Here is a 24,088-nt window from a genome sequence, read left to right as displayed (position 1 = left end):
GCCCTCTTCTCCATGTTGAACTCATCCATCACAGTTTTCCCCATTCATGTAGTCTGTCCATGTTTCTTTGTAACACTGTGCTACCAGCTACGGAAGTTAATGTGCCTCCTAACTTAATGTTATCTATAAGAGAGTAAATAACTCTCTACTTCTTCTTCCAAGCCATTAAAATATATACAATGAAAAGCTGTGGTTCCAATACAAATCCACTCATCACAAGCCATCAAGCAGAGAACAACCATTTATCTCTATTCTTTCCTACCTTGTAACAAATTATCAACCCTTATTATGAGGTAAACTCCAGTTCTATGGGCCGTCATTGATGCCAATATAATCTTGTGTGGAACCTTATTAAATGCATTCTAGAGGACCTGGTAGCTAACATCCATCTCCCCTAAACTTCTTTGAAGCTGAGAGAAACAGGAGTGGCAGAGCTACCCTCTCCAGATTCCATTCGCGAACGTGGTTGCCTGGTCAATCAGTAGTAGGATTCAGCCTAGTTCAAGGTACAGGGTTACTGAGGTTTCCACAGAGGGATTGCAATCCTTCATCATCAGCCACATTAAAAAGTCTGAGAAAATTATGGCACAGAAGGAGGCCATTCCGCCCATTTATCCATGCTGACCGGGAAAAGGCTATCCTGCTTCATCCCACTTTCCAACTCTTGGTCTATAGCCTGGTAGGTCATGACACTTGAAGTGCATATCCAAGCACATTTTAAATATGATGAGGAATTTTGCCTCTACCGCCCTATCAGGCAGTGAATTCCAAACCCCTACTATATGGGTCAGAAAATTCCTCCTCAAATTCCTGCGATTCTTTCTAACAATTACATTAGCTTTTTGGCCCCAGTAGTGAAGGTACTCCTTGTTATTTAGAAATGTATGTCCTATCAGGTATGTTAATCAATTGAGCATGCTTTAATATGTATATCTCATTTCAGGTATAAGATGATTTGTGAGTACACTTGGCCCAATCACCTCATGTCAACAGATCTGGAAGCCACCCGTATGATTATAGACCAGCATGGCTTCCAGCAGGATGTCGCCTATGGGAAGACAAAGCTATTCATTCGAACGCCGCAGACACTGTTTGGACTGGAGTCAGTCCGAGCAGGAACACTTCCTTTCATTGTGCTCTTCCTGCAAAAGGTAAAGTTATTATGTTAGATTGGAGTGACCTAGTAAATGAAATGAAATGAAAATCGCTTATTGTCACAAGTAGGCTTCAAATTAAGTTACTGGGAAAAGCCCCTAGTCGCCACATTCCGGCACCTGTTCGGGGAGGCTGGTACGGGAATTGAACCCGCGCTGCTGGCCTGCCTTGGTCTGCTTTCAAAGCCAGTGATTTAGCCCTGTGCTAAACCAGCCACTCAGGGTAAACGGTCAAGCTTTATAGCACAGAGAGAGGCCATGAGACTCATCGGGTGGGATTCTCCCGTAACCGGCAGGGCAGGGGGTCCCGGCGGGATGTAGTGGCGTGAACCAATCCGGCGTCAGCCCGCCCCAAAGGCGCTGGAGTGGTTTGCGCCAAAGGGATTCCACCAGCCGGCGAGAGTCCGCGCATGTGCGGGGGGGGAGGTTCACCTACGCGTCGGCCATCACGGAGGCTGACACGGCTGAAGCGTAGGAAAAGAGTGCCCCCACGGCACAGGCCCACCCGCAGACCGGTGGGCCCCGATCGTGGGCCAGACCACCGTGGGGACACCCCCCAGGGCCAGATCGCCCCGCGCCCCCCCAGGACCCCGGAGCCCGCCCACGCCGCCAGGTTCCGCCGGTAAGGGACCTAGTCTATGCCAGCGGGACTAACAAAGAGCGGGCAGGACTTCGGCCCATTGCAGGCCAGAGAATTCGGGCAGCCCCGGGGCCCATTGAGTCGCGCCATCCCCGCTATTCTCCAAGGCGGGCGGCGGGATTCACGGCGAGCCGATTTTTGGGGGGCCGCAGAATTTGGAGGACGGCGGGGGGCGGGATTCACGCCAACCCCCGGCGATTCTCCAACCCGGCGGGGGGTCGGTGAATCCCGCCCATCTTGTCTGATACAGCTCTTTGCCAGTGCAATCTAAAGCTTAATTCTATTTCCCCATAGGCCTTCTGTATCTCTCTTTGCCTTTAATATCCATTCAGGTTTCTCGCAGGAGATTCAATGGTCTCTGCCTCCCTGTGGTTGATTTGACTCTTGGGGGATGAGCTAGGGGGTGTTGATTGGCTCCAAATTTGGTCGGCGAATTGTGTGGTGCCAACAAACAGCTCTCCAGATTGAGACCTAAGATTGGGCCAGGGTGGCTGCCTGCCAGGTAAGCTGACGTGGGGAGAGGGCGGTGCGGGTCATTGTTGAGGAGGATGGGGATCCTGGGGCAGCAGCAGCCCAGCGCTCGTGCTCCTGCAAAGCTCGCAAAAATAATTAAATAAATCTTCAGGGGCCCCTGTGTGGTGAATCATAATCTAGTAATTCACACTGTGTTATATTATAGAACATAGAACAGTACAGCACAGAACAGGCCCTTCGGCCCTCGATGTTGTGCCGAGCAATGATCACCCTACTCAAACCCACGTATCCACCCTATACCCATAACCCAACAACCCCCCCCCCTCCCCCTCCCTTAACCTTACTTTTTAGGACACTACGGGCAATTTAGCATGGCCAATCCACCTAACCCGCACATCTTTGGACTGTGGGAGGAAACCGGAGCACCCGGAGGAAACCCACGCACACACGGGGAGGACGTGCAGACTCCGCACAGACAGTGACCCAACCGGGAATCGAACCTGGGACCCTGGAGCTGTGAAGCATTTATGCTAACCACCATGCTACCGTGCTGCCATACCACCTTGCTACCGTGCTGCCATACCACCATGCTACCGTGCTGCCATATTATATGTATTGTGTCCTTGTGGGCTCGGTATACGAGCAGTTGCGCGGCTCTGCCCATAGGGGAAGATGAGGAGTTTGTACTGGGCTCCACCCTTGGCTCTGCCCATGGTTCCGCCCATGGCTCCTCCCACTAACCGGAAGTATAAAGCTTTGCAGTCGTGAGCCTACCTGCTAGTTCATCTCGTCGCAGACAGGCTCTGTTGTAAGACTATTAAAACCACTGTTCACTTCCAATTTCATGTCTTGTGAATTGATGGTCACATCAATTTAATAGTCTAAGGAAACGTGAAGAAAACGACTATGGAATCAGCCCTCAAACCTGATCGACTAGAACTCGACCCGCAGGCTGCAGAGGCGAAATAAATTTTTCAACACTGGCTCCGATGTTTCAAGGCCTACCTGGCTGAATCAAGCACATCAGAAACTATAGAGGAGCAGAAACTCAGTCTACTGCACACAAGGGTGAGCCACCGTATATCTACTCAACTTAACAGTACTACCTCGTATACGGGGGCCCTAGCCATGCTAGATCGAATGTACGTGAGGCCCATCAACGAGGTCTACGTGCGCCACATTTTTACGACCCGCCGCCAGCGCCCCGCGGAGTCGTTGGATGAATTCCTGCGGGAATTAAAGACTTTAGCTCGGGACTGTAATTACCAAGCTGTATCAACCGAACAGCATATGGAGCTCGCCGTCAGAGATGTGTACGTGGCAGGGCTCAGGTCAAACTATGTGTGCCAGCGGTTACTTGAAAAAGGGGCCCAGAATTTAGAGGACACGGTAGAATTGGCTACTACCATGGAGGTCTCAGTCCGCAGCCTCACCTCGTTCCCTGCGGACAAAGCGACCCCATCCTGGGCCCCAGACCAGCGACTGCCCCAGGCCTGCGCCGCACGGCCACCCACCCACTACGCAGCCCCAGTGTGCCATTTTTGCGGACAGCCCCAGCACCCACGGCAGTACTGCCCGGCCCGCAACGCGACCTGCAGCAGCTGCGGTTGCAAAGGACCGGGTTTGCCTGGTGAAGAAATCCCACTCTCCTAACTCTCCCACAGCCCAGAGCACACATTTTCCAAAACTCACAGGCCCGCAGGCCCCGAAATGCTGCGGCCTGTACTCCGATTCCGCCCCCACCCGACACGTGCGACTCATGGGGACCGCCATCTTGGGTGCCATCTTCCTCGCCGCCCGCCATGTGCGACCCACGGGGGCGGCCATCTTGGGATACATCCTCTTCAAACTCAGAAACTAACCTCGAAGACTACGAACTCAGAGGGCAGTCTTCACAGGGCCACTCCAGCACAGCTGACCGAGCCGCCGACTACCCGCAACTCAGCGCGGTCACGTTGGACCAGTCGCGTCCAAAGCACCTCCGCAACTCAATGATGACCGTTAAAATCAACGGGTACAGGACACCGTGCCTCTTTGACTCCGGGAGCACCGAGAGCTTCATACACCTAGATCGCTGTTCGCTCCCTATTTTCCCTGCACGGCAAACTATCTCCCTCGCTTCGGGCTCCCACTCCGTTCACCTCCAAGGGCGCACCGCCGCGACCCTAACAATCCAGGGCACTAGCTACGCTAACTTCCAACTATACGTGCTCCCTGAACTCTGCGCCCCACTCTTACTGGGACTCGACTTCCAGTGCAACCTCAAAAGCCTCACACTCCTCTTTGGCGGGCCCTTGCCCCCACTCACTATCTGCAGCCTCGCTACGCTAAAAATTGACCCCCCTCCACTCTTTGCCAATCTCACGCCGGACTGCAAACCCGTAGCCACTCGCAGCAGGCGATACAGCCTGCAGGACAGGGTGTTTATCAGAACCGAGGTCCATAGGTTTCTACATGAGGAGATCATAGAGGCCAGTAATAGCCCCTGGAGAGCTCAGGTGGTGGTCGTCAAGACCGGGGGAAAATTCCGAATGGTTGTGGACTATAGCCAAACCATTAATCGGTTCACGCTCCTCGATGCGTACCCCCTCCCCAGGATTGCAGACATGGTGAATCAGATTGCCCATTATAAAGTCTTCTCCACGGTGGATCTGAAGTCTGCATACCACCAGCTCCCAATCCGCCCGGAGGACCGCCACTACACGGCGTTCGAGGTCGACGGCCGCCTCTTCCACTTCCTCCGGGTTCCCTTTGGCGTCACGAATGGGGTCTCGGTGTTCCAATGAGCAATGGACCGAATGGTAGACCAGTACGGGCTGCGGGCCACGTTTCCGTACTTGGACAATGTCACCATCTGTGGCCATGATCAGCAGGACCACGACGCTAACCTCCATCAATTTCTCCAGACTGCCCAGAAACTCAACCTCACTTACAACATGGAGAAATGCGTTTTCCGCACGACCAGGCTAGCCATCCTCGGCTATGTCGTGGAAAACGGAGTCCTGGGCCCCGACCCGGACCATATGCGCCCCCTCTTGCAACTCCCTCTCCCTCATTGACCCAGGGGCCTCAAAAGCTGCCTGGGGTTTTTCTCATATTATGCCCAGTGGGTCCCTCAGTATGCGGACAAAGCCCGCCCACTATTTAAGGCCACACGCTTTCCTCTATCAGATGAGGCTTGCCAGGCCTTCACCTGCATCAAGGAGGACATCGCCAAAGCGGCCATGCGGGTGGTGGATGAATCCGTCCCTTTTCAGGTAGAGAGCGACGTCTCAGAGGTAGCTCTCGCAGCCACATTAAATCAGGCAGGGAGACCAGTCGCCTTTTTCTCCCGAACCCTCTCCGCTTCGGAACTTCGACACTCCTCGGTCGAAAAGCAAGCACAAGCCATCCTGGAAGCTATACGTCACTGGAGGCACTACCTCGTAGGTAGGAGGTTTACCCTCATCACCGACCAAAGATCGGTTGCCTTTATGTTTGACAACTCACAAAGGGGCAAAATTAAAAATGATAAGATCCTACGGTAGAGGATCGAACTCTCCACCTATAAGTACAATATCATGTACCGACCGGGGAAGCTCAACGAGCCCCCAGATGCCCTGTCCCGCGGCACTGCGCCAGCGCACAAGACGACCACCTGAAAGCTATCCACAATGACCTCTGCCACCCGGGGGTCACCCGGCTCGCCCACTACGTCAAGGCCCGAAATCTGCCTTTCTCCACCGAGGAGGTAAAAGCCATCACCAAGGATTGCCCAATCTGTGCGGAGTGCAAACCGCACTTCTATAGACCAGACAGGGCCCACCTGGTAAAGGCCTCCTGGCCCTTTGAACGCCTCGCAATCGATTTCAAAGGGTCACTCCCCTTGACCAATCGGAATGTGTACTTTCTAAACATAATAGACGAGTTCTCCCGCTTCCCCTTTGCTATCCCATGCCCCGATATGACCTCCCACACAGTCATTAGGGCCCTGCACAGCACCTTCACCCTGTTTGGTTTCCCCAGCTATGTACACAGCGACAGGGGTTCATCCTTTATGAGCGACGATCTGCGTCAATACCTGCTCGACAAGGGCATTGCCTCGAGCAGGACTACCAGCTACAACCCCAGGGGGAACGGGGAGGTGGAGAGGGAGAACGCGACGGCCTGGAAAACCGTCCTACTGACCCTCCGGTCCAGGAAGCTGCCGACCTCCTATTGGCAGGAGGTCCTCCCTGATGCGCTCCATGCTATTAGGTCCCTCCTATGCACAGCCACCAATCAGACCCCTCACGAGCGGCTATTTGTTTTTTCCAGGGGCACTACCATGGGGTTTCGCTCCCAGCATGGTTGAAGATACTGGGCCCGATTCTTCTCCGGAAGCAGGTCCGGACCCACAAAACTGACCCACTCGTGGAGAGAGTGCTCCTACTCCATTCGAACCCCCAATATGCGTTCATCAAATACCCTGACGGCCGTCAGGACACTGTTTCCCTCCGGGACCTGGCGTCTGCACATTCCAGCTCCGACACTACTACCGCCGAGGTACCCCTCACACGACATCACAGCCAACCCCCTGCGCCCGGCGCCCCCACACCTGTAGGTTCACTGCCCGTGCTCCGCGCCCCCGCGCCTATGGTTTTCCAGCACTCCCCGTCACCAGTCGAACTAGTCGGGTACGAAGTTCAGACCGAATCACCCCCGGAGTCCGCCATGGTACCCTTGCTGACCGCCACCACCTAGCCACCAGAAGTGCCTGCAACCCCGGTACTTCGCAGATCTCTGAGGACGACTCGACCGCCGGACCGACCGAATTTGTAGCCCCATCACCCCCACTGGACTTGATTTTTTTACAGGGGGTGAATGTGGTGAATCACAATCTAGTAATTCACACTGTGTTATATTGTATGTGTTGTGTTCTTGTAAGCTCAGTATACGAGCAGTTGCGCGGCTCTGCCCATAGGGGGAGATGAGGAGTTTGTACTGGGCTCCGCCCATGGTTCCGCCCATGGCTCCTCCCACTAACCGGAAGTATAAAGCTTTGCAGTTGTGAGCCTGGCTGACAGTTCATCTCGTCGCAGGCAGGGTCTGTTGTAAGACTATTAAAACCACTGTTCACTTCCAATCTCGTGTCTTGTGAATTGATGGTCACATCACCTTGTCAGTGCAAGTGTTTGGAGTTTGCACTCCACAGGTTCCGGTTGTGACCTAAAAAGCTAACCAAAGTGCTATTTATGTGATAGGACCTCAATTTCCATATTGAATTCAGGTTATCAAGGCTGTGGGCACCTGATTGTACAGCTTTTCACAACCGAGTCAGCCACTCTCTGAGGTAAGGTGACTAACCTCATTTTACAGGTTTGCTGCCTCTTTTCCTGCCAGGTAAAGGTCATTAAAATTGACCCCACCTGTGGCAAAATATTTTCTGCTTCTTTACCTTCCTGAACAAATAAGTTTTTCTTTACGCTACCCTCACTTCCTCAGTGACAATTATAAATACATAACTGTCTGACTGACACCCCAACCAGGAGAAGTAATGGTTTTCCATTCACCCTTCCTGAATCCATCATTTCTTTAAACACTCTTAGGTACAGGGAGTGTTCTGCTGTCACTGGTGCCAATTTTTAGATGAGACTCTAACCTGAGGCAAATTAATCACCACAGGTCCCATGATACTCGCTGGTGTCTTGTTTAATATTTAGCCTTCAACCAGCATCACTAAAGCAGCATATCTCATTGTTATTTGCAGTAGCTTGCTTTGTGAAAATTGGCCACTGTTTATCCTCCATTGCAATAGCGCCTCCAATTCAAAACATTTGGCTGAAAAGCACTTTGGGAGCACTTTGGCGTGGGAAATAGGAATTAGTGCAGCTTAGTATAATGGGAAACATTTTTCTAGGGTCTGATATAATGCATAACTGGAGCTGTGCTGTTCTCGACCTGGTGCTTCATTCTAACAAAGTGTGCTTTAAACAGGAAGTGCTAACATCCATCATCTGTTTATTGGAAAACAGGGGCGGGAAATTCCCGCCACGCCACTCCGACGCCAGGCCGCCGATTCTCCGGCGACCGGAGAATCGGCAGCAATTGCACCCGCGCGGTCGCCACGGCGCCGGTCGGGGGCCGCTGAAATAGGTCCCCACGGCGATTCTCTGCGGGTGATGGGCCGAACTCCCGATGAGTTCCGCCGAGTCCCACCACCGTGGTTCTAACCTGGTACCACCCGGCGGGCGCTCGGGCCCGCAGCGGCTATGGACGTCCTGGTTGGGGAGGGCGGGGGGATCTGACTCCGGGCTGGGCTTCCAGTGGGTCCAGGTACGCAATCGGGGGCATCCGATCAACGAGCGACCATGATCTGGAGGGGGCCTACCTCCTTCTGCGCGGCCCACTGTAAAGTCCCCGACATGTTGCTCCGCACCGGCGTGGAGACGGCAACCACGCGCATGCGCCGGCATGGAGGCGGCTGGTGGGCACATGCGCGGACCCACGCCGGCCGTGCAGGGCCGCCTTTTGGCACCGGAGCAGCGCGAAGCTCTCCGGTACCGTGCTAGCCCCCTGATCTGCGGTGAATTGCTGGGCCAGGTGGCCCATTGACGCTGACGTACACCACTCCCGTGTTTATGCCGGCGCCAACACTTAGCCGGGATTTCGGAGAATTCTCGTTTATAAAAGGAACAGTAAGAAGTCTTACAACACCAGGTTAAAGTCCAACAGGTTTGTTTGGAATCACTAGCTTTCGGAGCACTGCTCCTTCATCAGGTGAGTGGCCCTCGTGATGGGCCAAGGGGGTAACTCTTTAAGGGAGTTGACCCCAAAGTCCGTCCGATGGCCACCCTCCCCCCACCACATTGCACTAGCTGCCCACCCCTCCTCTACTCCACACCACAACCCCAGAAACCCCCAAAATAGGTGAACCCTTGCAGAGACCCTCTTAATAGGGAGACCCCCAGAACTCCCTAACTAAACGAACCCCCGAGTGTGAATCACTAACTAAAGGAACACCCCAACATTGACCCGCTAACTGAAGGAACCCACCACGGAGACCCCCTAACTAAATGAAGCTACTGCAGAGATTCCCTAACTAAAGGAATCTCCTGCAGAGTCCCCCTAACTAAAGGAATCTCCTGCAGAGACCCCCTAACTAAAGGAATCTCCTGCAGAGACCCCCTAACTAAAGGAATCTCCTGCAGAGACCCCCTAACTAAAGGAATCTCGTGCAGAGACCCCCTAACTAAAGAAATCCCCCACAGTGACCACTAACTAAAGGAAACTCCCCACAGAGACCCCCTAACTAAAGGAATCCCCTGCAGAGACCCCCCTAACTAAAGGAAACCCCCCGCAGTGACCCCCTGACTAAAGGAAATCCCCACAGTGACCATTAACTAAAGGAAACCCCCCACAGAGACCCCCTAACTAAAGGAATCTCCTGCAGAGACCCCCTAACTAAAGGAATCTCCTGCAGAGACCCCCCTAACTAAAGGAATTTCCTGCAGAGATTCCATAACTATAGGAATCTCCCACAGTGACCCCCTAACTAAAGGAACCTGCCACAGAGACCCCCTAACTAAAGGAATCTCCTGCAGAGACCCCCTAACTAAAGGAACCTGCCACAGAGACACCCTAACAGAGGAACCCCCCTACGGGTGATCCCTGTAATCTCCCCCAACATTGACCCCCTAACTAAAGGAATCTCCTGCAGAGACCCCCTAACTAAAGGAACCCCCACAGTGACCCCCTAACTAAAGGAACCCCCCAACGGTGACCCCCTAACTAAAGGAACCCCCCCACAGAGACCCCCTAACTAAAGGAACCCCCCACAGAGACCCCCTAACTAAAGGAAGCTCCTGCAGAGACCCCCTAACTAAAGGAACCCCCCAACAGTGACCCCCTAACTAAAGGAACCCCCCACAGAGACCCCCTAACTAAAGGAACCCCACAGTGACCCCTAACTACAGGAAACCCCCTGCAGAGACCCCCTAACTAAAGGCACCCATCACAGAGATCCACTAACAGAAGGAACCCCCCCCCCCCCCGCAGAAACTTCCTAAATAAAGGAACCCCCTCCCCCACATAGACCCCGAACTGAAGGCCCTCCCCCCCACAGTGGCCCTTCCAGAAAAGAGACCCCTGTTGGGAAGCTGGAGAGCAGACCAGACAGGAGCAGTGAAAACAAATTACAGGTTTAGCACTACAGCTGTAGTGTGTGTGTGTCGGGGAAGGTGTGTGGGAGGTGTGGGGTTCTGAAATGGTGGGGTGGGCAGGTAATGCATTATGGGGGGGGGGAGAGAGTGGCCCTCAGATGGACTCCTTAGGGGAGTTGCCCCATTGGCCCACCACGCGGTCCACCACGCCAGGGCCACGCTGGTAGAGACCACAAGTGATGTGCGCCCACATGAGGGCCAGAGCACAGGGTGCTGGGCCTACTAAATAGATGCAAATGGGTCATTAAGAGCCACTTGCATTCATTTACATCCCCCCACTGACCTCGAGCCCCGCACCAGAAGGGGTCGGGGCATTGCGTTTACCCGGCGTCCGATTCCACTCCTGATGTCCCCCTGATGCCCGATTCTCCGTCCTATCGGGAAATGCGATCCAGGCATCACGGGATGGAGAATCCAGCCCATAGTCTCGAAAATGGAGAGTCCTGCCCACCGTCTCAATACTGCCAAGATGCTCAGACGTGAAGCGTGTTTATGCAGTGTTTTCTTTACAACACTACTGTTCAAGGAGCATTTCTCTTTTAATGTATTGACCTGATTTAATGTCTGAAAAATAAAGTGACTGGGTACAGCAGCACCAAGTCCCCGTCATTGTTTCAATATTCTACATTTACAGTACACTCCATAAAACCTCTCAGATTTGGTTACAGCCTTGCTGAAGAATTATTTGGTCCTGTAGATGCTACAACTAGCAGTGATTAATGGAAAGTGGGATCGAGTGCCTTAAACCGTTCCTCATTGTCAGCTCTTTATAGCTCACATGAAGATGTCTGGCCTACTTTCAGGACCTTGTCCCTTTAATGCCAGGTTTGATAAATGTCCAGTTCTTTTATAGAGATGCCATTTAGCTGGCCCGAGGGGGAGGATTTGAAATTATTAGATTCTTCCCCTTTTAGAAATTGGAGCAGTGAAACTGAGGCAGCTGAATAACCTGAATAATACTTGGAAAAGTGGAGCTGTGCAGGCTGGCAGAGATGCAGTGCCCAGTCACATATATAGGCAGACAGATGGGCAGACATACAAGTAAATAAGCACCCACATTCATAAAAAAACACAAAAATGCAGACACATAATATCCCCAGATACACATAATAATAATAATAATAAAAACAATCTTTATTGTCACAAGTAGGCTTACATTAACACTGCAATGAAGTTATTGTGAAAAGCCCCTAGTCGCCACACTCCAGGGCCTATTCGGGTACATAGAGGGAGAATTCAGAATGTCCAATTCACCTAGCAAACACGTCTTTTGGGATTTGTGGGAGGAAGCCGGAGCACCCGGAGGAAGCCCACACAGACACAGGGATAAGGTACAGACTCCACACAGACAGTGACCCAAGCCGGGAATCGAATCTGGGACCCTGGAACTGTGAAGCAAAAGTGCTAACCACTGCTGCCATGTGTGCACACATCGAAAGTCAGTGGATTCTGCATGCCATGTCTGAATCACAAACTAATTTTTCCTCGACCTCAGATTTTCTCTCCTATTGGCTGAGGTTTTTAAACGTGGCTTCATGCAGGGAAGCAGGTATACTGTAGTTGCAAAGCCTTCCAGGAAATGGTGTAATTCTGTTTCTTGGGTAGACACGTTTCTGGTGACGCTCAAATTGCATCGACCCAGACTCAGCAAATACAACCCCCGTTGTGAGACCCGATAGTTCCCGGTAAGAGTTATTTACAGGCGTTAATCTACTTATTTGATCAAACTTTTGTTCATCTTCCTCAATATCTCCATAAGTACCTTAATGTGAAAGTTAACAACGTTCCTGTGAAGCCCCTGGGAAGTTTGATTATGCTAACGGCACTATATAAAAATAAGTTGTTGTTGGAGCGTCAGGCATTCAGAAATCATTGCAGCACAAAGGCCATGGAGAATAGGCCTAGTTAAAATGATGTTGAAATGCCTGTTGTATTTTACTTTTGTTCCTCTTTCATTCTCCCAGAAACCAAAGGGGTTTTGTTTCCTCTCTGTCCTTGGTATAGATAACAACCGTGATGAAATAGTGCAGCTCAGAATGTAACATAGAGGGGTTGACCTGCTAGCTAAAAATAGGACACAGAGCAACCGATTCTCATCAGTAGAGAAGCAGCTAGGATATTTTAAAACCTGCAAGCTTCAGATGCAGCTGCTCACAGTGATTTATTATTTTTAAATTAATTATTCATAAAAAAGTTCTCAATCAAGCAGTTGAAGCTCAAACATGAATTCCACAGAGGATACATTGAGCAGCCTCAGCAGTCTTCTTTTCCAAATATGGGGCATATCTTCTGATCAATACTCTTCTCATATGTATACTGAACACGCTTGGGTTCTCTGTTCGCTATGTTAGCAAAGGTTTAACCAGATTAAAATGACCAGATGATCACCAACAGCAAAACAACACCCAAACTATCAGAACTGCTTATTATGATATATGTTCAGAGAACTCACTTTGGGATTTACACCTGGAGATGTGGGATAGCCGCGATTTTGTGTCGGAGCGCAAAATAATAGTAAGTCTGCAGCCTATTTTATATCTCGAATGATTTTTATTTCTGTTGACTTCAATGGAAATAATAATAGGGTAATAGAACAGTCATTCATTCACTCAGTTTCTCTCACAGATGCTGAAAGACCTGCTGAGTTTTTCCAGCACTTTCCGTTTTTATTTTATATTATCTTAGAATGAAATTCTCTCTGCATTTTCCCGGCAAAGACTGCCACAGCAGGTACAACATAAACTGCAGGAAAGCTCTGTTTACATTGCCCATCAAACATTCTGAGACGATGGATCGAATCTTGTGGAGGCGATGGGGGTCTCGGTTACTGGCTGGAAAGCCCTGCTTTGCCTCTTCTCAGGAAGGCCCGTATCATGTGCCAGTCAGGCACTTGAAAGGCCAGCAGCTGGCCTTCTCCCGAAGTGAAGGTTGCTGGGGCAGAATCCAATGCCGGTAGCTCTATTGAATGGCAGTGCCACTGTTTAGGCGGTGGCTGCTGCCGGTACAACATCCGTTCAAGGCCTAGGGTCGTCTCTGGATCCCAGGCCAGAACTGAGTGAGGGATGGGAGGAAGATTTCGAGAAGGGAGTCACTGAGGAGAGATATCGGTAGATCTGTCCCACTTTTCCGATGCAGTGTCCCTGAATCAGGCATAGACTGCTGTTGTGGGCCAGGGTTTAGAGAACCCCAAAGTGTATCATGGAGTTCACCTGGCCTACAACTTTTAATAGATTGTGGTATGGGGAGCACACAGCCCACTTTACAGGTGTGGTACAGCAGAAATCAAAAAGTAATTTTTAAAGCAAAACAATGTTTATTCTATGAACTCAAGTTAACCTTTTTAAAACATTTGGTGAACATCTTAGCAACCATTAATTCAAATATAACTCCCAAAGAAAGCAACACTAAGTAATCCTTACTTTCCTTTTAACATCCATAAGACATTTAAAAAAACCTTTTAACAGAAGCACATCAGGTTTAAATTCACTACTGAGAACAGTTATCACTCTGAATTCTCCAAATGATCAAGAGATAGTCTTTACATGGCAGAGAGAACAACATTACACATTCTTTGGCTGGCTGCAGCTCCAACACTGAAACGAAACCAAAAAAACACAGACACACCCAAGCTTTTCTCAAAGTGAAACTAAAAAGCCGAGCCAGAGCTCAGCTCCACCCACACTCTGACCTCACTGCAGTAACATGAGCAGACAAACATTTCTTAAAGTGACATTCTCATGACACTGCCTTTGAATGACCCGACTGGTTCTCTCGGGCATCCCAGGTGGCGTGGTGCAAGGAACTGCGGTGTTCCTGCACCTCCCCTGAGGGTGTCACTAGCGCAGGCCCCATCACCTCCTCCCCCCTTGGCGTGCTCAATGACCCCCAGTCTACTCCTTGGGACCGGGTTGCAGTTAGAGTGGGCTCTGGGAGCTTCCCCCCCCCCCCCCCCCCCAACCTGGTGCTGCCAGCCCTGTCCTGTGCCTCAGTCGCTGCCACACAGTGTGCCTCAGGTCTTGGACATCTTGATCCATGGATGAAACCTTTGCTGCCAGGGCCTCTACCGCAGACACCATCCATGCGGTGCGGCTTGGGTAGGATGCATGTTCAGCACCGCCTCCTGCCGTGCAGGTGGATTGGACTCCTCCAGCTGCACCTGCAGGCACTGGATGCTTGCTGACGATCCTTCATGTAGTCCCCGGCTTTGTGTCTTCATCTCCAGCATTGATGGGCCCGCCGTTTCCAGAGACCCAAGTGCCGTTTGGGAGGCAGCTAGTCCCTGGAGTCAGACCGCCCTCCAACCGTCTACCCCCTCGGGGGTTCCTAACTCCACCTGATGTACCGCTGCACGTGTGCGATGCGTACTAGATGGGCGCTTCTTCACTGACATGCCTAACTGAGCTGAATGTCTCTGGGATGGTGGTGGGGGTGTGGGGTGCTGCGGCTGGGCTGGCGTGGGGATGCAGCCACGCGTGCCATAGGGACACCGCATCTCAGCTGGGCTCACTTGGTTCCACGAAGTCAACCTCCACCTCGGTTTGTGCCCTATCCCTGGGCCCACCGACCAGGTCCAGTGCCTGCCGCGCTCTCTCGCTGCGGTTATGCACCGCCTTCTCTTGTGGGGGGAGGGTGGGGAATGTTGGCGAGGGAACAGAAAATGTAGTGTTAGGCAGTCGGACGTGAGCAGTACAGGGGGTGGACAGCTGGTGGCCTTTGTGAACAGGGCATCCAGCCATGGCGGGAGGTATGGTTGTTGGCATGTGGTGCAGATGGGGTGCGAGCAGACTGCCAGCGGTTGGGGTTCGGTCACCCTCTGGGTAGGGGGAATGTGTTACGGGTGTGTGCGATGGGAGGTGAGTGGCAGGGACGTTGTGCTGGCTACTCACCCTGACCGCCCTGAGGAGGTTGTTCAGTTCTTGCTGCACTGCTGGCCGGTCCTGGTGGTGGGGCTCACGGCCTCTGTTCCCTGCACCCAGGCCGGGTGTACAGCGGCGGGTGGCAGCCTCCATCCCACGCTGGGGAACAGGGTGTCCCACCTCTCCTCCATGGCGTCCGTCAGGGTCTCGGGTTCCGCATCTGCGAATCGGGATGTCACTCTTGGGATTGCCATCTTGTTGGTTGGAATGATTGTGTGTGTGGGAAGTGGAGTGTTGATATGTGGCTGCAGCCTCTCAAATGCCAATCCCTTCCCATGTGAATCGGATACCGTTTTTCTTTGCTCTGCATGGCGCCTGTGCTAGCCCATTAACGCTTTCTGAATTGCTCGGGTCTGGCTGTGCTTTTGTGGTCATAGAACACCACCGATTCAGTCCCAGGTGTCAGCACTTAGGGCGGGATTCTCCGTGGCCCGATGCCAATATCGTCATCAGCGATGAGGCTGCGAATCCCATTTGACACTGGAATCGGGGGGCGGCGCCTGTTTTTGGATTCTCTGCCCCCTCCAAAACAGCGTCATCAGGGAGTACGTTGCACGCCGTTGGGACGGCCTCAGGACACCACCTGAAGGCCCTCCCCCAATGCTCCGCCCCCGATGGGCCGAGTTCCCGAAGGCGCTGGACACGTGTACTCTGCGGTTCCGTCAACCTCGCGTGGCGGCTGCGAACTGTGTCCAGGACCGCCACAGTCGGCGGGGGGGTGTATGTGGGGGGGGGGGGGGGGAGAGCGGCGGGTAGCCAATCTACTGCCCGGGGGCGAGCGCCAGTCCATGGGGGTACTATCTGGCAGGCCGGTTCGGCACGCAACCGGCGCAGGTCATTGCCGTGCACATGCGCGGCCACGGATGCAGCAATTCTCCAGCAATTTATATTGGGGGTTTTACGTGGCGCGGCTGCTAGCTCTCTACCGAGCGGAGCATCGGTGCAGAGGTGGCGCCGACATTTTCATCGTTAAACTTGACATAGCCTCAGAATCGGAGAATCCAGCCCTTAGTCTCTGAACCAGAGAATCCAGCCCAATACCTTTTCATTTGTCTTCTGGACATTGAATACTGCTCCAGAGCAACATTGCTAATCTGTGGTAAAGTATAGTTTTGATGCTGGGGTCTTGTGCTGATTTGAGACTAAGGGCCAAAATAGACAAATTGCAGAAAGGGGAAACTGGCACCCTGTTGTTAAGAGGTGGATTTAAATCCTGGTACCGGAGATTAATAACTAATGTTGGCTCCTCGCTTCGGTGATATTTAATATTTGGTAACAAGACGTCTGCAACAAAATTCTAAGAATTCTCACGCTCAGTGAGTTGTTTCCTCTTTTCCCTCAACAGATCTGGAGGGGAACCCTTGCCAGGAAACGTTGTCGAGGCATGAGAGCTGTCTATAAAATCATAACTTATTACAAGACTTTCAAGGTCAAGGCATACCTCATAGACGTAATGAAGCGCTTCCAGAACGTACGGGGCATGAGCGACTATGGAAAGAGTGTGACATGGCCAATACCTCCCACGGTCTTAGTCAAATTTGAGGAGAACATGAAGTATCTGTTCAGAAGGTATGGTATATTTTCTTTAAGGAACATTGTAAACATATTGTGCTCACATAAAACAATGCAGTCAAACTTCCTTGACACCAAATACTGGGCAGCTGCAAATGTGTCACAAACACAGTTGCCTTTGCACATTCCTATCAAGCATGCCTAAAGCAAGTAAAGCATGGTTATAGCTTGGCCGGAACATTCCGGCCCCTGCCACTGGTAGAATCTTCCGGTTCCACTGAAGTGAATGGTCTTTTGAATGGCTCGCCACATCCGCCATGGTGTAAACTGCAGCACCTGGATCAGAGAATCACAGCCAACAGAGTATAGTTCACTCTAAACCAGCCTATTACACACTGCCAGTCAGGTAGCCTGGCAGCACGGTAGAACAGTGGTTAGCACTATTGCTTCACAGCGCCAGGGTTGCAGGTTCGATTCCCGGCTTGGGTAACTGTCTGTGCGGGGTCTGCACGTTCTCCGCGTGTCTGCGTGGGTTTCCTCCGGGTGCTCCGGTTTCCTCTCACAAGTCCCGAATGACGTGCTTGTTAGGTGAATTGGACATTCTGAATTCTCTCTCCGTGTACCCGAACAGGCACCGGAGTGTGGCGACTAGGGGATTTTCACAATAACTTCGTTGCAGTGCTAATGTAAGCCTACTTGTGACAATAAAGATTATTATTAAAATTAAAGGTACATCAGATTAGATTGAGATTTAGATTAATCAGATTTAGATTAAAAACTTCCTCTGCACAGTCCGATCAAACACTGACAAGGCAGGTATAGGGTGCATGAGAAAAGTAAAGATCCCTCAGCACTCTCCTGTCAAACATTCCCAGGTGTAGCATGGGTGAGAAACAGGTTAAATTCGCCATCTATTGAATAATGCAAAGCAGTTAACGTAGATAAATAAATTTAAGAAATGATTTTAAATATTGACCTTTTTTATTGGTCAGGACCAATCACATAACTGTTCCAAACGTTAATGTCACGATCTAGCAAACTCATTTGTCTATAGTTTTTGTGTGAACATACTTTTCATAAGCGTTATCTTTGAGCAATCTCTTTTTTCAACTGCTCTGGTTGGGCCACAGAATCCAGTTGGCTCAAAAATCCTGGGCGCGATTCTCCGCTCCCCACGCCGGGTGGGAGAATCGCGGGAGGGCCGGGCGACTCACGACACACCCCCCTGGCAGCCCCCGTGATTCTCCCACCCCCCGCTTGGATGAATCGCCGCTCGCCTTATTTCATGGCAACCGGTGATTCTCCGGCCCGAATGGGCCGAGCGGCCTGACGTTCCCGACCGGTGCACGGCGGCAGCAACCACACCTGGTCACTGCCGTCGTGAACATGGGCGCCAAATGCTCTTTTATGGCTTGTGGGGAGCGGAGAGAGGAGTGAGCACCACGGCCGTGCTCGGGAGGGGACTGGCCCACGATCGGTGCCCACTGACCGTCGAGCCGGCATCTCCAAGCGACGCACTCTTTCCCCTCCGCCGCCCCGCAAGATCAAGCCGCCACGTCTTGCGGGGCAGCGGAGGGGAAGACGGCAACCGCGCATGCGCGGGTTGGAGCCGGCCAACCTGCGCATGCGCGGCTGCCATCACTTAGGCGCTGCTGTCGCGTCATTCTCGGCAAGCGTCAAGGCCCGGCGGCCGAGAGTTACAGAGCACCGCTCCTAGCCCCCCGGGTGGGGGTGAATAAGGTGCGAGGAGCGGCCTCCGAGGCCGTCGTGAAACTCGGCCGAGTTCACGACGGCCTTCCCGATTACGCGCGGGAGCGGAGAATTCCGCCCCCCATCTTTCAATGGCTCCTGGTAACAGAAAAACCCACTGCAAGAAGTCACATCACAAGGCAGTTTACTTAATCTTTCATTGACCGCAGACAATAATTATCTTTAAAATAATAATAAAAGCAAATTACTACAGATGCTGGAATCTGAAACGAAAGGGAAAATGTTGGAAAATCTCAGCAAGTCTGGCAGCATCTGTAGGGAGAGAGAAGAGCTAACGTTTCGAGTCCGATGACTCTTTGTCAAAGCTAACAGACAGCGAGAGAGTGGGAAATATTGATACTGTGGAGTGAGAATGACCAAGGGGAGAATGACCAAGGGGCCCAATAACACTCTTTCCCCTTGATCATTCTCCCCTTGGTCATTCTCACTCCACAGTATAAATATTTCCCACTCTCTCTGTCTGTTAGCTTTGACAAAGAGTCATCGGACTCGAAACGTTAGCAATGATCTTTAAAAGATGTATTTTGATATAACATGAGTTTCCTGCGGGCTGCCTCCATTCTTCACCGAAGGTACAGCACAAGATTGGAAAATTCACTCAGAGAAAGTGAAATTTAATAGAGAAATGCAGACTTCCATCTCCCAACTGTTAAAAACGGATACAAATCAGCACTCTTCTGCCGCTTGATCTACCTGTTGTCCTGTGCTGCTCTCTTGCAGGTGGCGGGCACGGCAGATTGTGAAAAACATCCCACCCTCTGACATGCCACAGATCAAGTTAAAGATTGCTGCCATGGATGCACTGCTGGGGCGAAGGAAAGATTGGGGTGTGCAGAGAACCTGGGAACAGGACTACCTCTCATCTGTAAGTCTCGTTTAAACTTCACTCATATTCCGTTCGTTCCGGACTTTGCCTGTATGCTACATCTGTCCCTGGGTAGAATGAATAACTTGAATACTTACAATGCCTTTCGCATTGCATTCATCTCAAGATCATTTACAAAGAAACAGCAGGAGAAAAGGTGATGAAAGTCGTGGTTGAAGTCTGGCAAATTCTGGCACATACTGCACATGGTTTTCTGAAAGATCACACAGGCTGCATAATGAAATATCCAAGGCCATGACTAAGGGACTCTGTCAGGAACACAGGCTGGAGTTTCACCAAGTCAAGATGACTCAGGAGCCCTTTAAAAATGGCAGATGAGTCCCAATTCCAGGATTCCCGACCTCATTCCCGGGCTGTCTGATTTTTGGGAGTGCCTTCAAAGGGTGCGGGCTGGTTCCTGTCCAATGTCTGCACTTGGCACACCCTCCATTGACGAAATAGGTATGTCCTGCAACTCTGCATTCTTCATGGAGTCGGGTCAGCTTTTTAAAGAGTCATGGCTCACAGCCCCTCAGACGAGCTTGAACCCTAGTCTGCATGACGTGACCTTTTAAAAGGTAGTTCAAAAGGTCCCCCTCATGTCCCCATTCCAAACTTTGCCCTTCAACCCACCCACATGACTACCCAGACAATGTTCTACCTTTCCACCCGCGCCCCATGGCCCCTCTTGCTGCTTAAGTCCAGCTCTGCCTTTCCACCCACTCTCTATGATCTGTCATGTCCCCAATGCCAAACTGTATCACTCCATTGTCCTCATGCTAAACTATAGCATTCTCTTGCCCATTGAACCACTATATATTGTCGATGACCAATGAACCCTGTAGTAACAGTAGGATGTATAAAAAAAACTCTTGTGTTATGGGTGAGGTGTTTTCAGAACCCCCAAATGTATCATGGAGTTCAACCAACCCCCCCCCCCCTTTAATGGATTGTTGCTTTTGAAGCACACGGCTTGTTCCCCAGGTGTGGTATTACAATTATGGACACGTGGTTTTTAACACAAAACAATGTTTATTCCATGAACTCAACTTAACCTTTTAAATAAACATTGGATCACTTAACACCCCTTATTTCAAAGATAACCCTGACAATAATACAACACTAAATAATCCCTCAAAATGTTCCTTTAAACATCCAAAAGACTTCACCTTTAACAACAGACATGAGGTTACATTCAATATATTTATAGTCTTTGGATTTGCAGACATCCACAGACCAGCTCTGTGTTTTTTTCCTGCAGCTCTTTGCAAAACACACAGACACACCCAGCTTTCTCCTCAAACTGACTTTCCCATTTCAAGTAGCTCTCAGCAAACCAGCCAGGCACTTTTCAGCTGCTCTCAGCAAAACAAGCCCAGCTTTCTCCTCAAACTGAAACTAAAAACTTTAAAATGGCGGATCGGAAGCCCAACTCCACCCACACTCTGACATCACTGCATTTCTTAAAGGTACATTGCTCAAACATCCAATTCTTAAAGGCACTCTCACATGACACTTAAAAGTAATTCATTCATAACTTTCTACTATGTTGAAAAAGTCATTTCACTACAACCTAATATAAATGTCAATCACCAGACCCTTTAAAATATCAATAACAAAAACCACAAATCCTTGAAACCATTTATCGTTGTGTAAATAAACACTATGAAATTAACTGCAGCGATCAGAAGTCTGTGTTGTCAATAAAACAATATGTTCTCTGGGGCACAGCATTTTGTACTCTGATCGTTGCCTGGGTTCTCAGCCATATCGAAGTGCCATAGCTCGGCATAGGTGGCATCAGGGACCACAGGGATTGTGCGGTAGCTTGGATGGTGCATGGGGAGTGTTTGGAGGGCGAGAGAGTGTGAGAGGTGAGGGACGGAAGGCCTTTTATTTTTAACACAGCACCGATACAAACTTTGGTTCTGTCTTCACAAAAGAGGCCACAAATCAGATCCCAGAAATGTTGGAGAATGAAAGGTTTAGTGAGAGAGAAGAATTGAGGCATATCAACATTAGTAGAGAAATAGTGCTGGGAGAATTGATGGAATTGAAAGCAAATAAATCCCCAGGGCCTGAGAATCTGCATCCCAGAGTGCTGAAGGAGGTGGCTCTGGAAATAGTGGATGCATTGGTGGTCATCTTCTGGGATTCTAGAGACTCTGGAACTGTCCCTGCAAATTGGAGGGTAGCTCACGTCACTCCGATATTCAAAAAGGGAGGTAGAGAGAAAGCAGGGAATTATAGACCAGTAAGCCTAACATAGTGGGGAAAATGCTTGAATCCATTATCAAGGACTTTATAGTGGAACATTTAGAAAGCAATGGCAGGACTTCCGGTTGCGGCTATGACCAGCTAAGTCGCACATTTGGCAGCTCCTGCGACAAAGGTGTTTAAGGGCCGATTGGAGGGCCCCGACGGTACTGTAAAGACGAATCCCGGTGGGGGAAGGCTCCCTGAGGAGAGTGAGACCAACTTTATGGTCGGTACTCGGAGAGGGGCGACAAAAAAAGCGGCAGCAGCTCCCCAAAAAAAGCGGGGGAAGAGGACCAAAATGGCGGCCGGTGGCGCACTAGAAGATTGGAGAAAATGGGCGGAGGAGCAGCAGGCCGCTCTCCTCCGGTGTTTTACGGAGCTGAAAGTGGAACTCTTAGAGTCCATGAACGCGACGACCACAAGGCTGATGGGGGCCCAGGCGACCCAAGAGGCGTCGATAAGAGAGCTGCAGCAGGAGATGGCGGTGAGGGAGGAGGAAGCCACGGTCCTCGTGGGAAAGGTGGAGGTGCACGAGGCACTCCACCTGAAATGGCAGAGCCGCTTTGAGGAGCTGGACACGCGAATGAGGCGGAAGAACTTGAGGATCCTGGGCCTAGCAGAAGGCCTGGAGGGGCCTGATCTCCCGAAATATGTAGCGGAGATGTTGAGCTCCCTGATGGGAGAGGGGGCCGGTCCATCGCCCCTGGAGCTGGAAGAAGCATATCGGGTCATGGCTAGGCGGCCTAGGGCAAACGAGCCCCCGAGGGCGGTGCTGGTGCGGTTCCAGCGTCTCTGCGATCGGGAGAAAGTGCTGAGGTGGGCCAAAAGGGAGAAAAGCAGCAAATGGGAGAATTCGACGGTGCGGATATATCAGGACTGGAGTGCGGAGGTGGCAAAGCGGCGAGCCCGGTTTAACCGAACGAAGGCGGTGCTGCACGCAAAAAGGATCAAGTTTGGAATGCTGCAGCCAGCGCGCTTGTGGGTCACCTACAAGGACCAGCACCATTACTTTGAGACCCCAGAGGAGGCATGGACTTTTGTTCGGGAGGAAAAGCTGGACCTGAACTAGAACTTGGGAACGCCGGCGGTCGAGGCCGCCCGAGTACCCTTGACTGATCAAGTGGCCCATGTCTTTCTTAGGCCAGGTCGGAACTTGGTTAAAGTTGATGGATCGTTTGGTTTCTTTGAAACTTGTGTTATGGGGGGTTTCTTTGTTCCTTTTTGTGTGTCTCTTCCCGTTGCCAACTTCCCTTAATTATTGTTGTTGTAGGGGGGGCTTTTTTACTGTTTTTTGATCTGTTCTTTAAGGGTTATGGTTACTGTTGGTTAAGTACGTTATTATTGGGTAGTTATTTAGTTATTTAGTTATGCAGGCATAGTTATGTATTTATGTATTTATTTGCGATTGGTTATTTATATTGTTATATTGTTAAGTTGGGGAGGCGGGACGGGGGGGGAGCAAGTGGGTTATGCGTGTTTTCTTTTTCTCTTTTTTCTTCCTCTCGTTTTAAGGGGCTTTGTTATCGGTGTGGATGGGGACGGGGGTGGAATTGAAGATGGCGGGGTAGGGTGTGGCCGGGCGAAAGCGCGGGCTCTCCCCTGTTTCCCGCGCGCGGGACGGAGGAAGGGGGAGGAGAGAAGAGTGGGGTGTGGCCAGCAATGGCGGCTTTTCCCGCGCTGAAGCGGAGTCAGAGAGGGATGGCAAGGGGGGGGGGGAGGCCCCTCCCCCCCCCACATCGGGAGGAGTCGGAGTGTGGCAGGGGCAGCCGGGTCAGCGAAAACCAGCTGACTCTCGGGAGTACGATGGTGGATACACTGCGGCTAGGAGGGGTCCTAGCCAGGGGGGGGGGGGGGGGGGGGGGAGGGGGGGTTAGGGGGGGATACCGGGTTGCTGCTGGAAAGGCTGAGGACGGGAAGGGAAGAACGGGAGGAGAGAGGGGGGGGGGGCCATCGCCATGGGGAACGGGTCAGAAGGGGAGGGTCGACCCGGGGCGAACAGGGGACAGAACATGGCTAATAGACAGGGGAAAGGGACGGGTCGCTCCGCGACCCGGTTGATTACTTGGAATGTGAGGGGGCTGAACGGACCGGTCAAGAGATCAAGGGTTTTTTCACACCTAAAGGGACTGCAGGCGGATGTGGCAATGTTGCAGGAGACTCACTTGAGAGTAGTAGACCAGGTGCGCCTGAGAAGGGGGTGGGTGGGACAGGTGTTCCACTCAGGCTTGGACGCAAAGAACCGGGGGGGTGGCGATTTTGGTGGGAAAGAGGGTGTCGTTCGTGGCGGCGCAGGTGGTAGCAGATAAGGAGGGTAGGTA

At 51.5% G+C, this 24,088-nt stretch overlaps 1 protein-coding gene across 1 annotated transcript in view; it reads left to right on the top strand.

Annotated features, from left to right (window-relative positions):
* The window catches only part of LOC119972345 (unconventional myosin-Id-like), a 218,448-nt gene that overhangs the window by 123,449 nt on the left and 70,911 nt on the right, over positions 1-24,088 (top strand). The window contains exons 16-18 of the mRNA XM_038808882.1: positions 944-1,151; positions 16,710-16,933; positions 19,367-19,511. Coding sequence (XP_038664810.1) covers positions 944-1,151; positions 16,710-16,933; positions 19,367-19,511 — 577 coding nt within the window. The remainder of the gene's footprint in view (positions 1-943; positions 1,152-16,709; positions 16,934-19,366; positions 19,512-24,088) is intronic.

This window comes from Scyliorhinus canicula, chromosome 10 (assembly GCF_902713615.1).
Source record: "Scyliorhinus canicula chromosome 10, sScyCan1.1, whole genome shotgun sequence".
Classification (NCBI taxonomy): domain Eukaryota; kingdom Metazoa; phylum Chordata; class Chondrichthyes; order Carcharhiniformes; family Scyliorhinidae; genus Scyliorhinus; species Scyliorhinus canicula.
The sequence above is the reverse complement of the archived record's forward strand: the minus strand, read 5'-3'. Positions and strand labels throughout refer to the sequence as shown.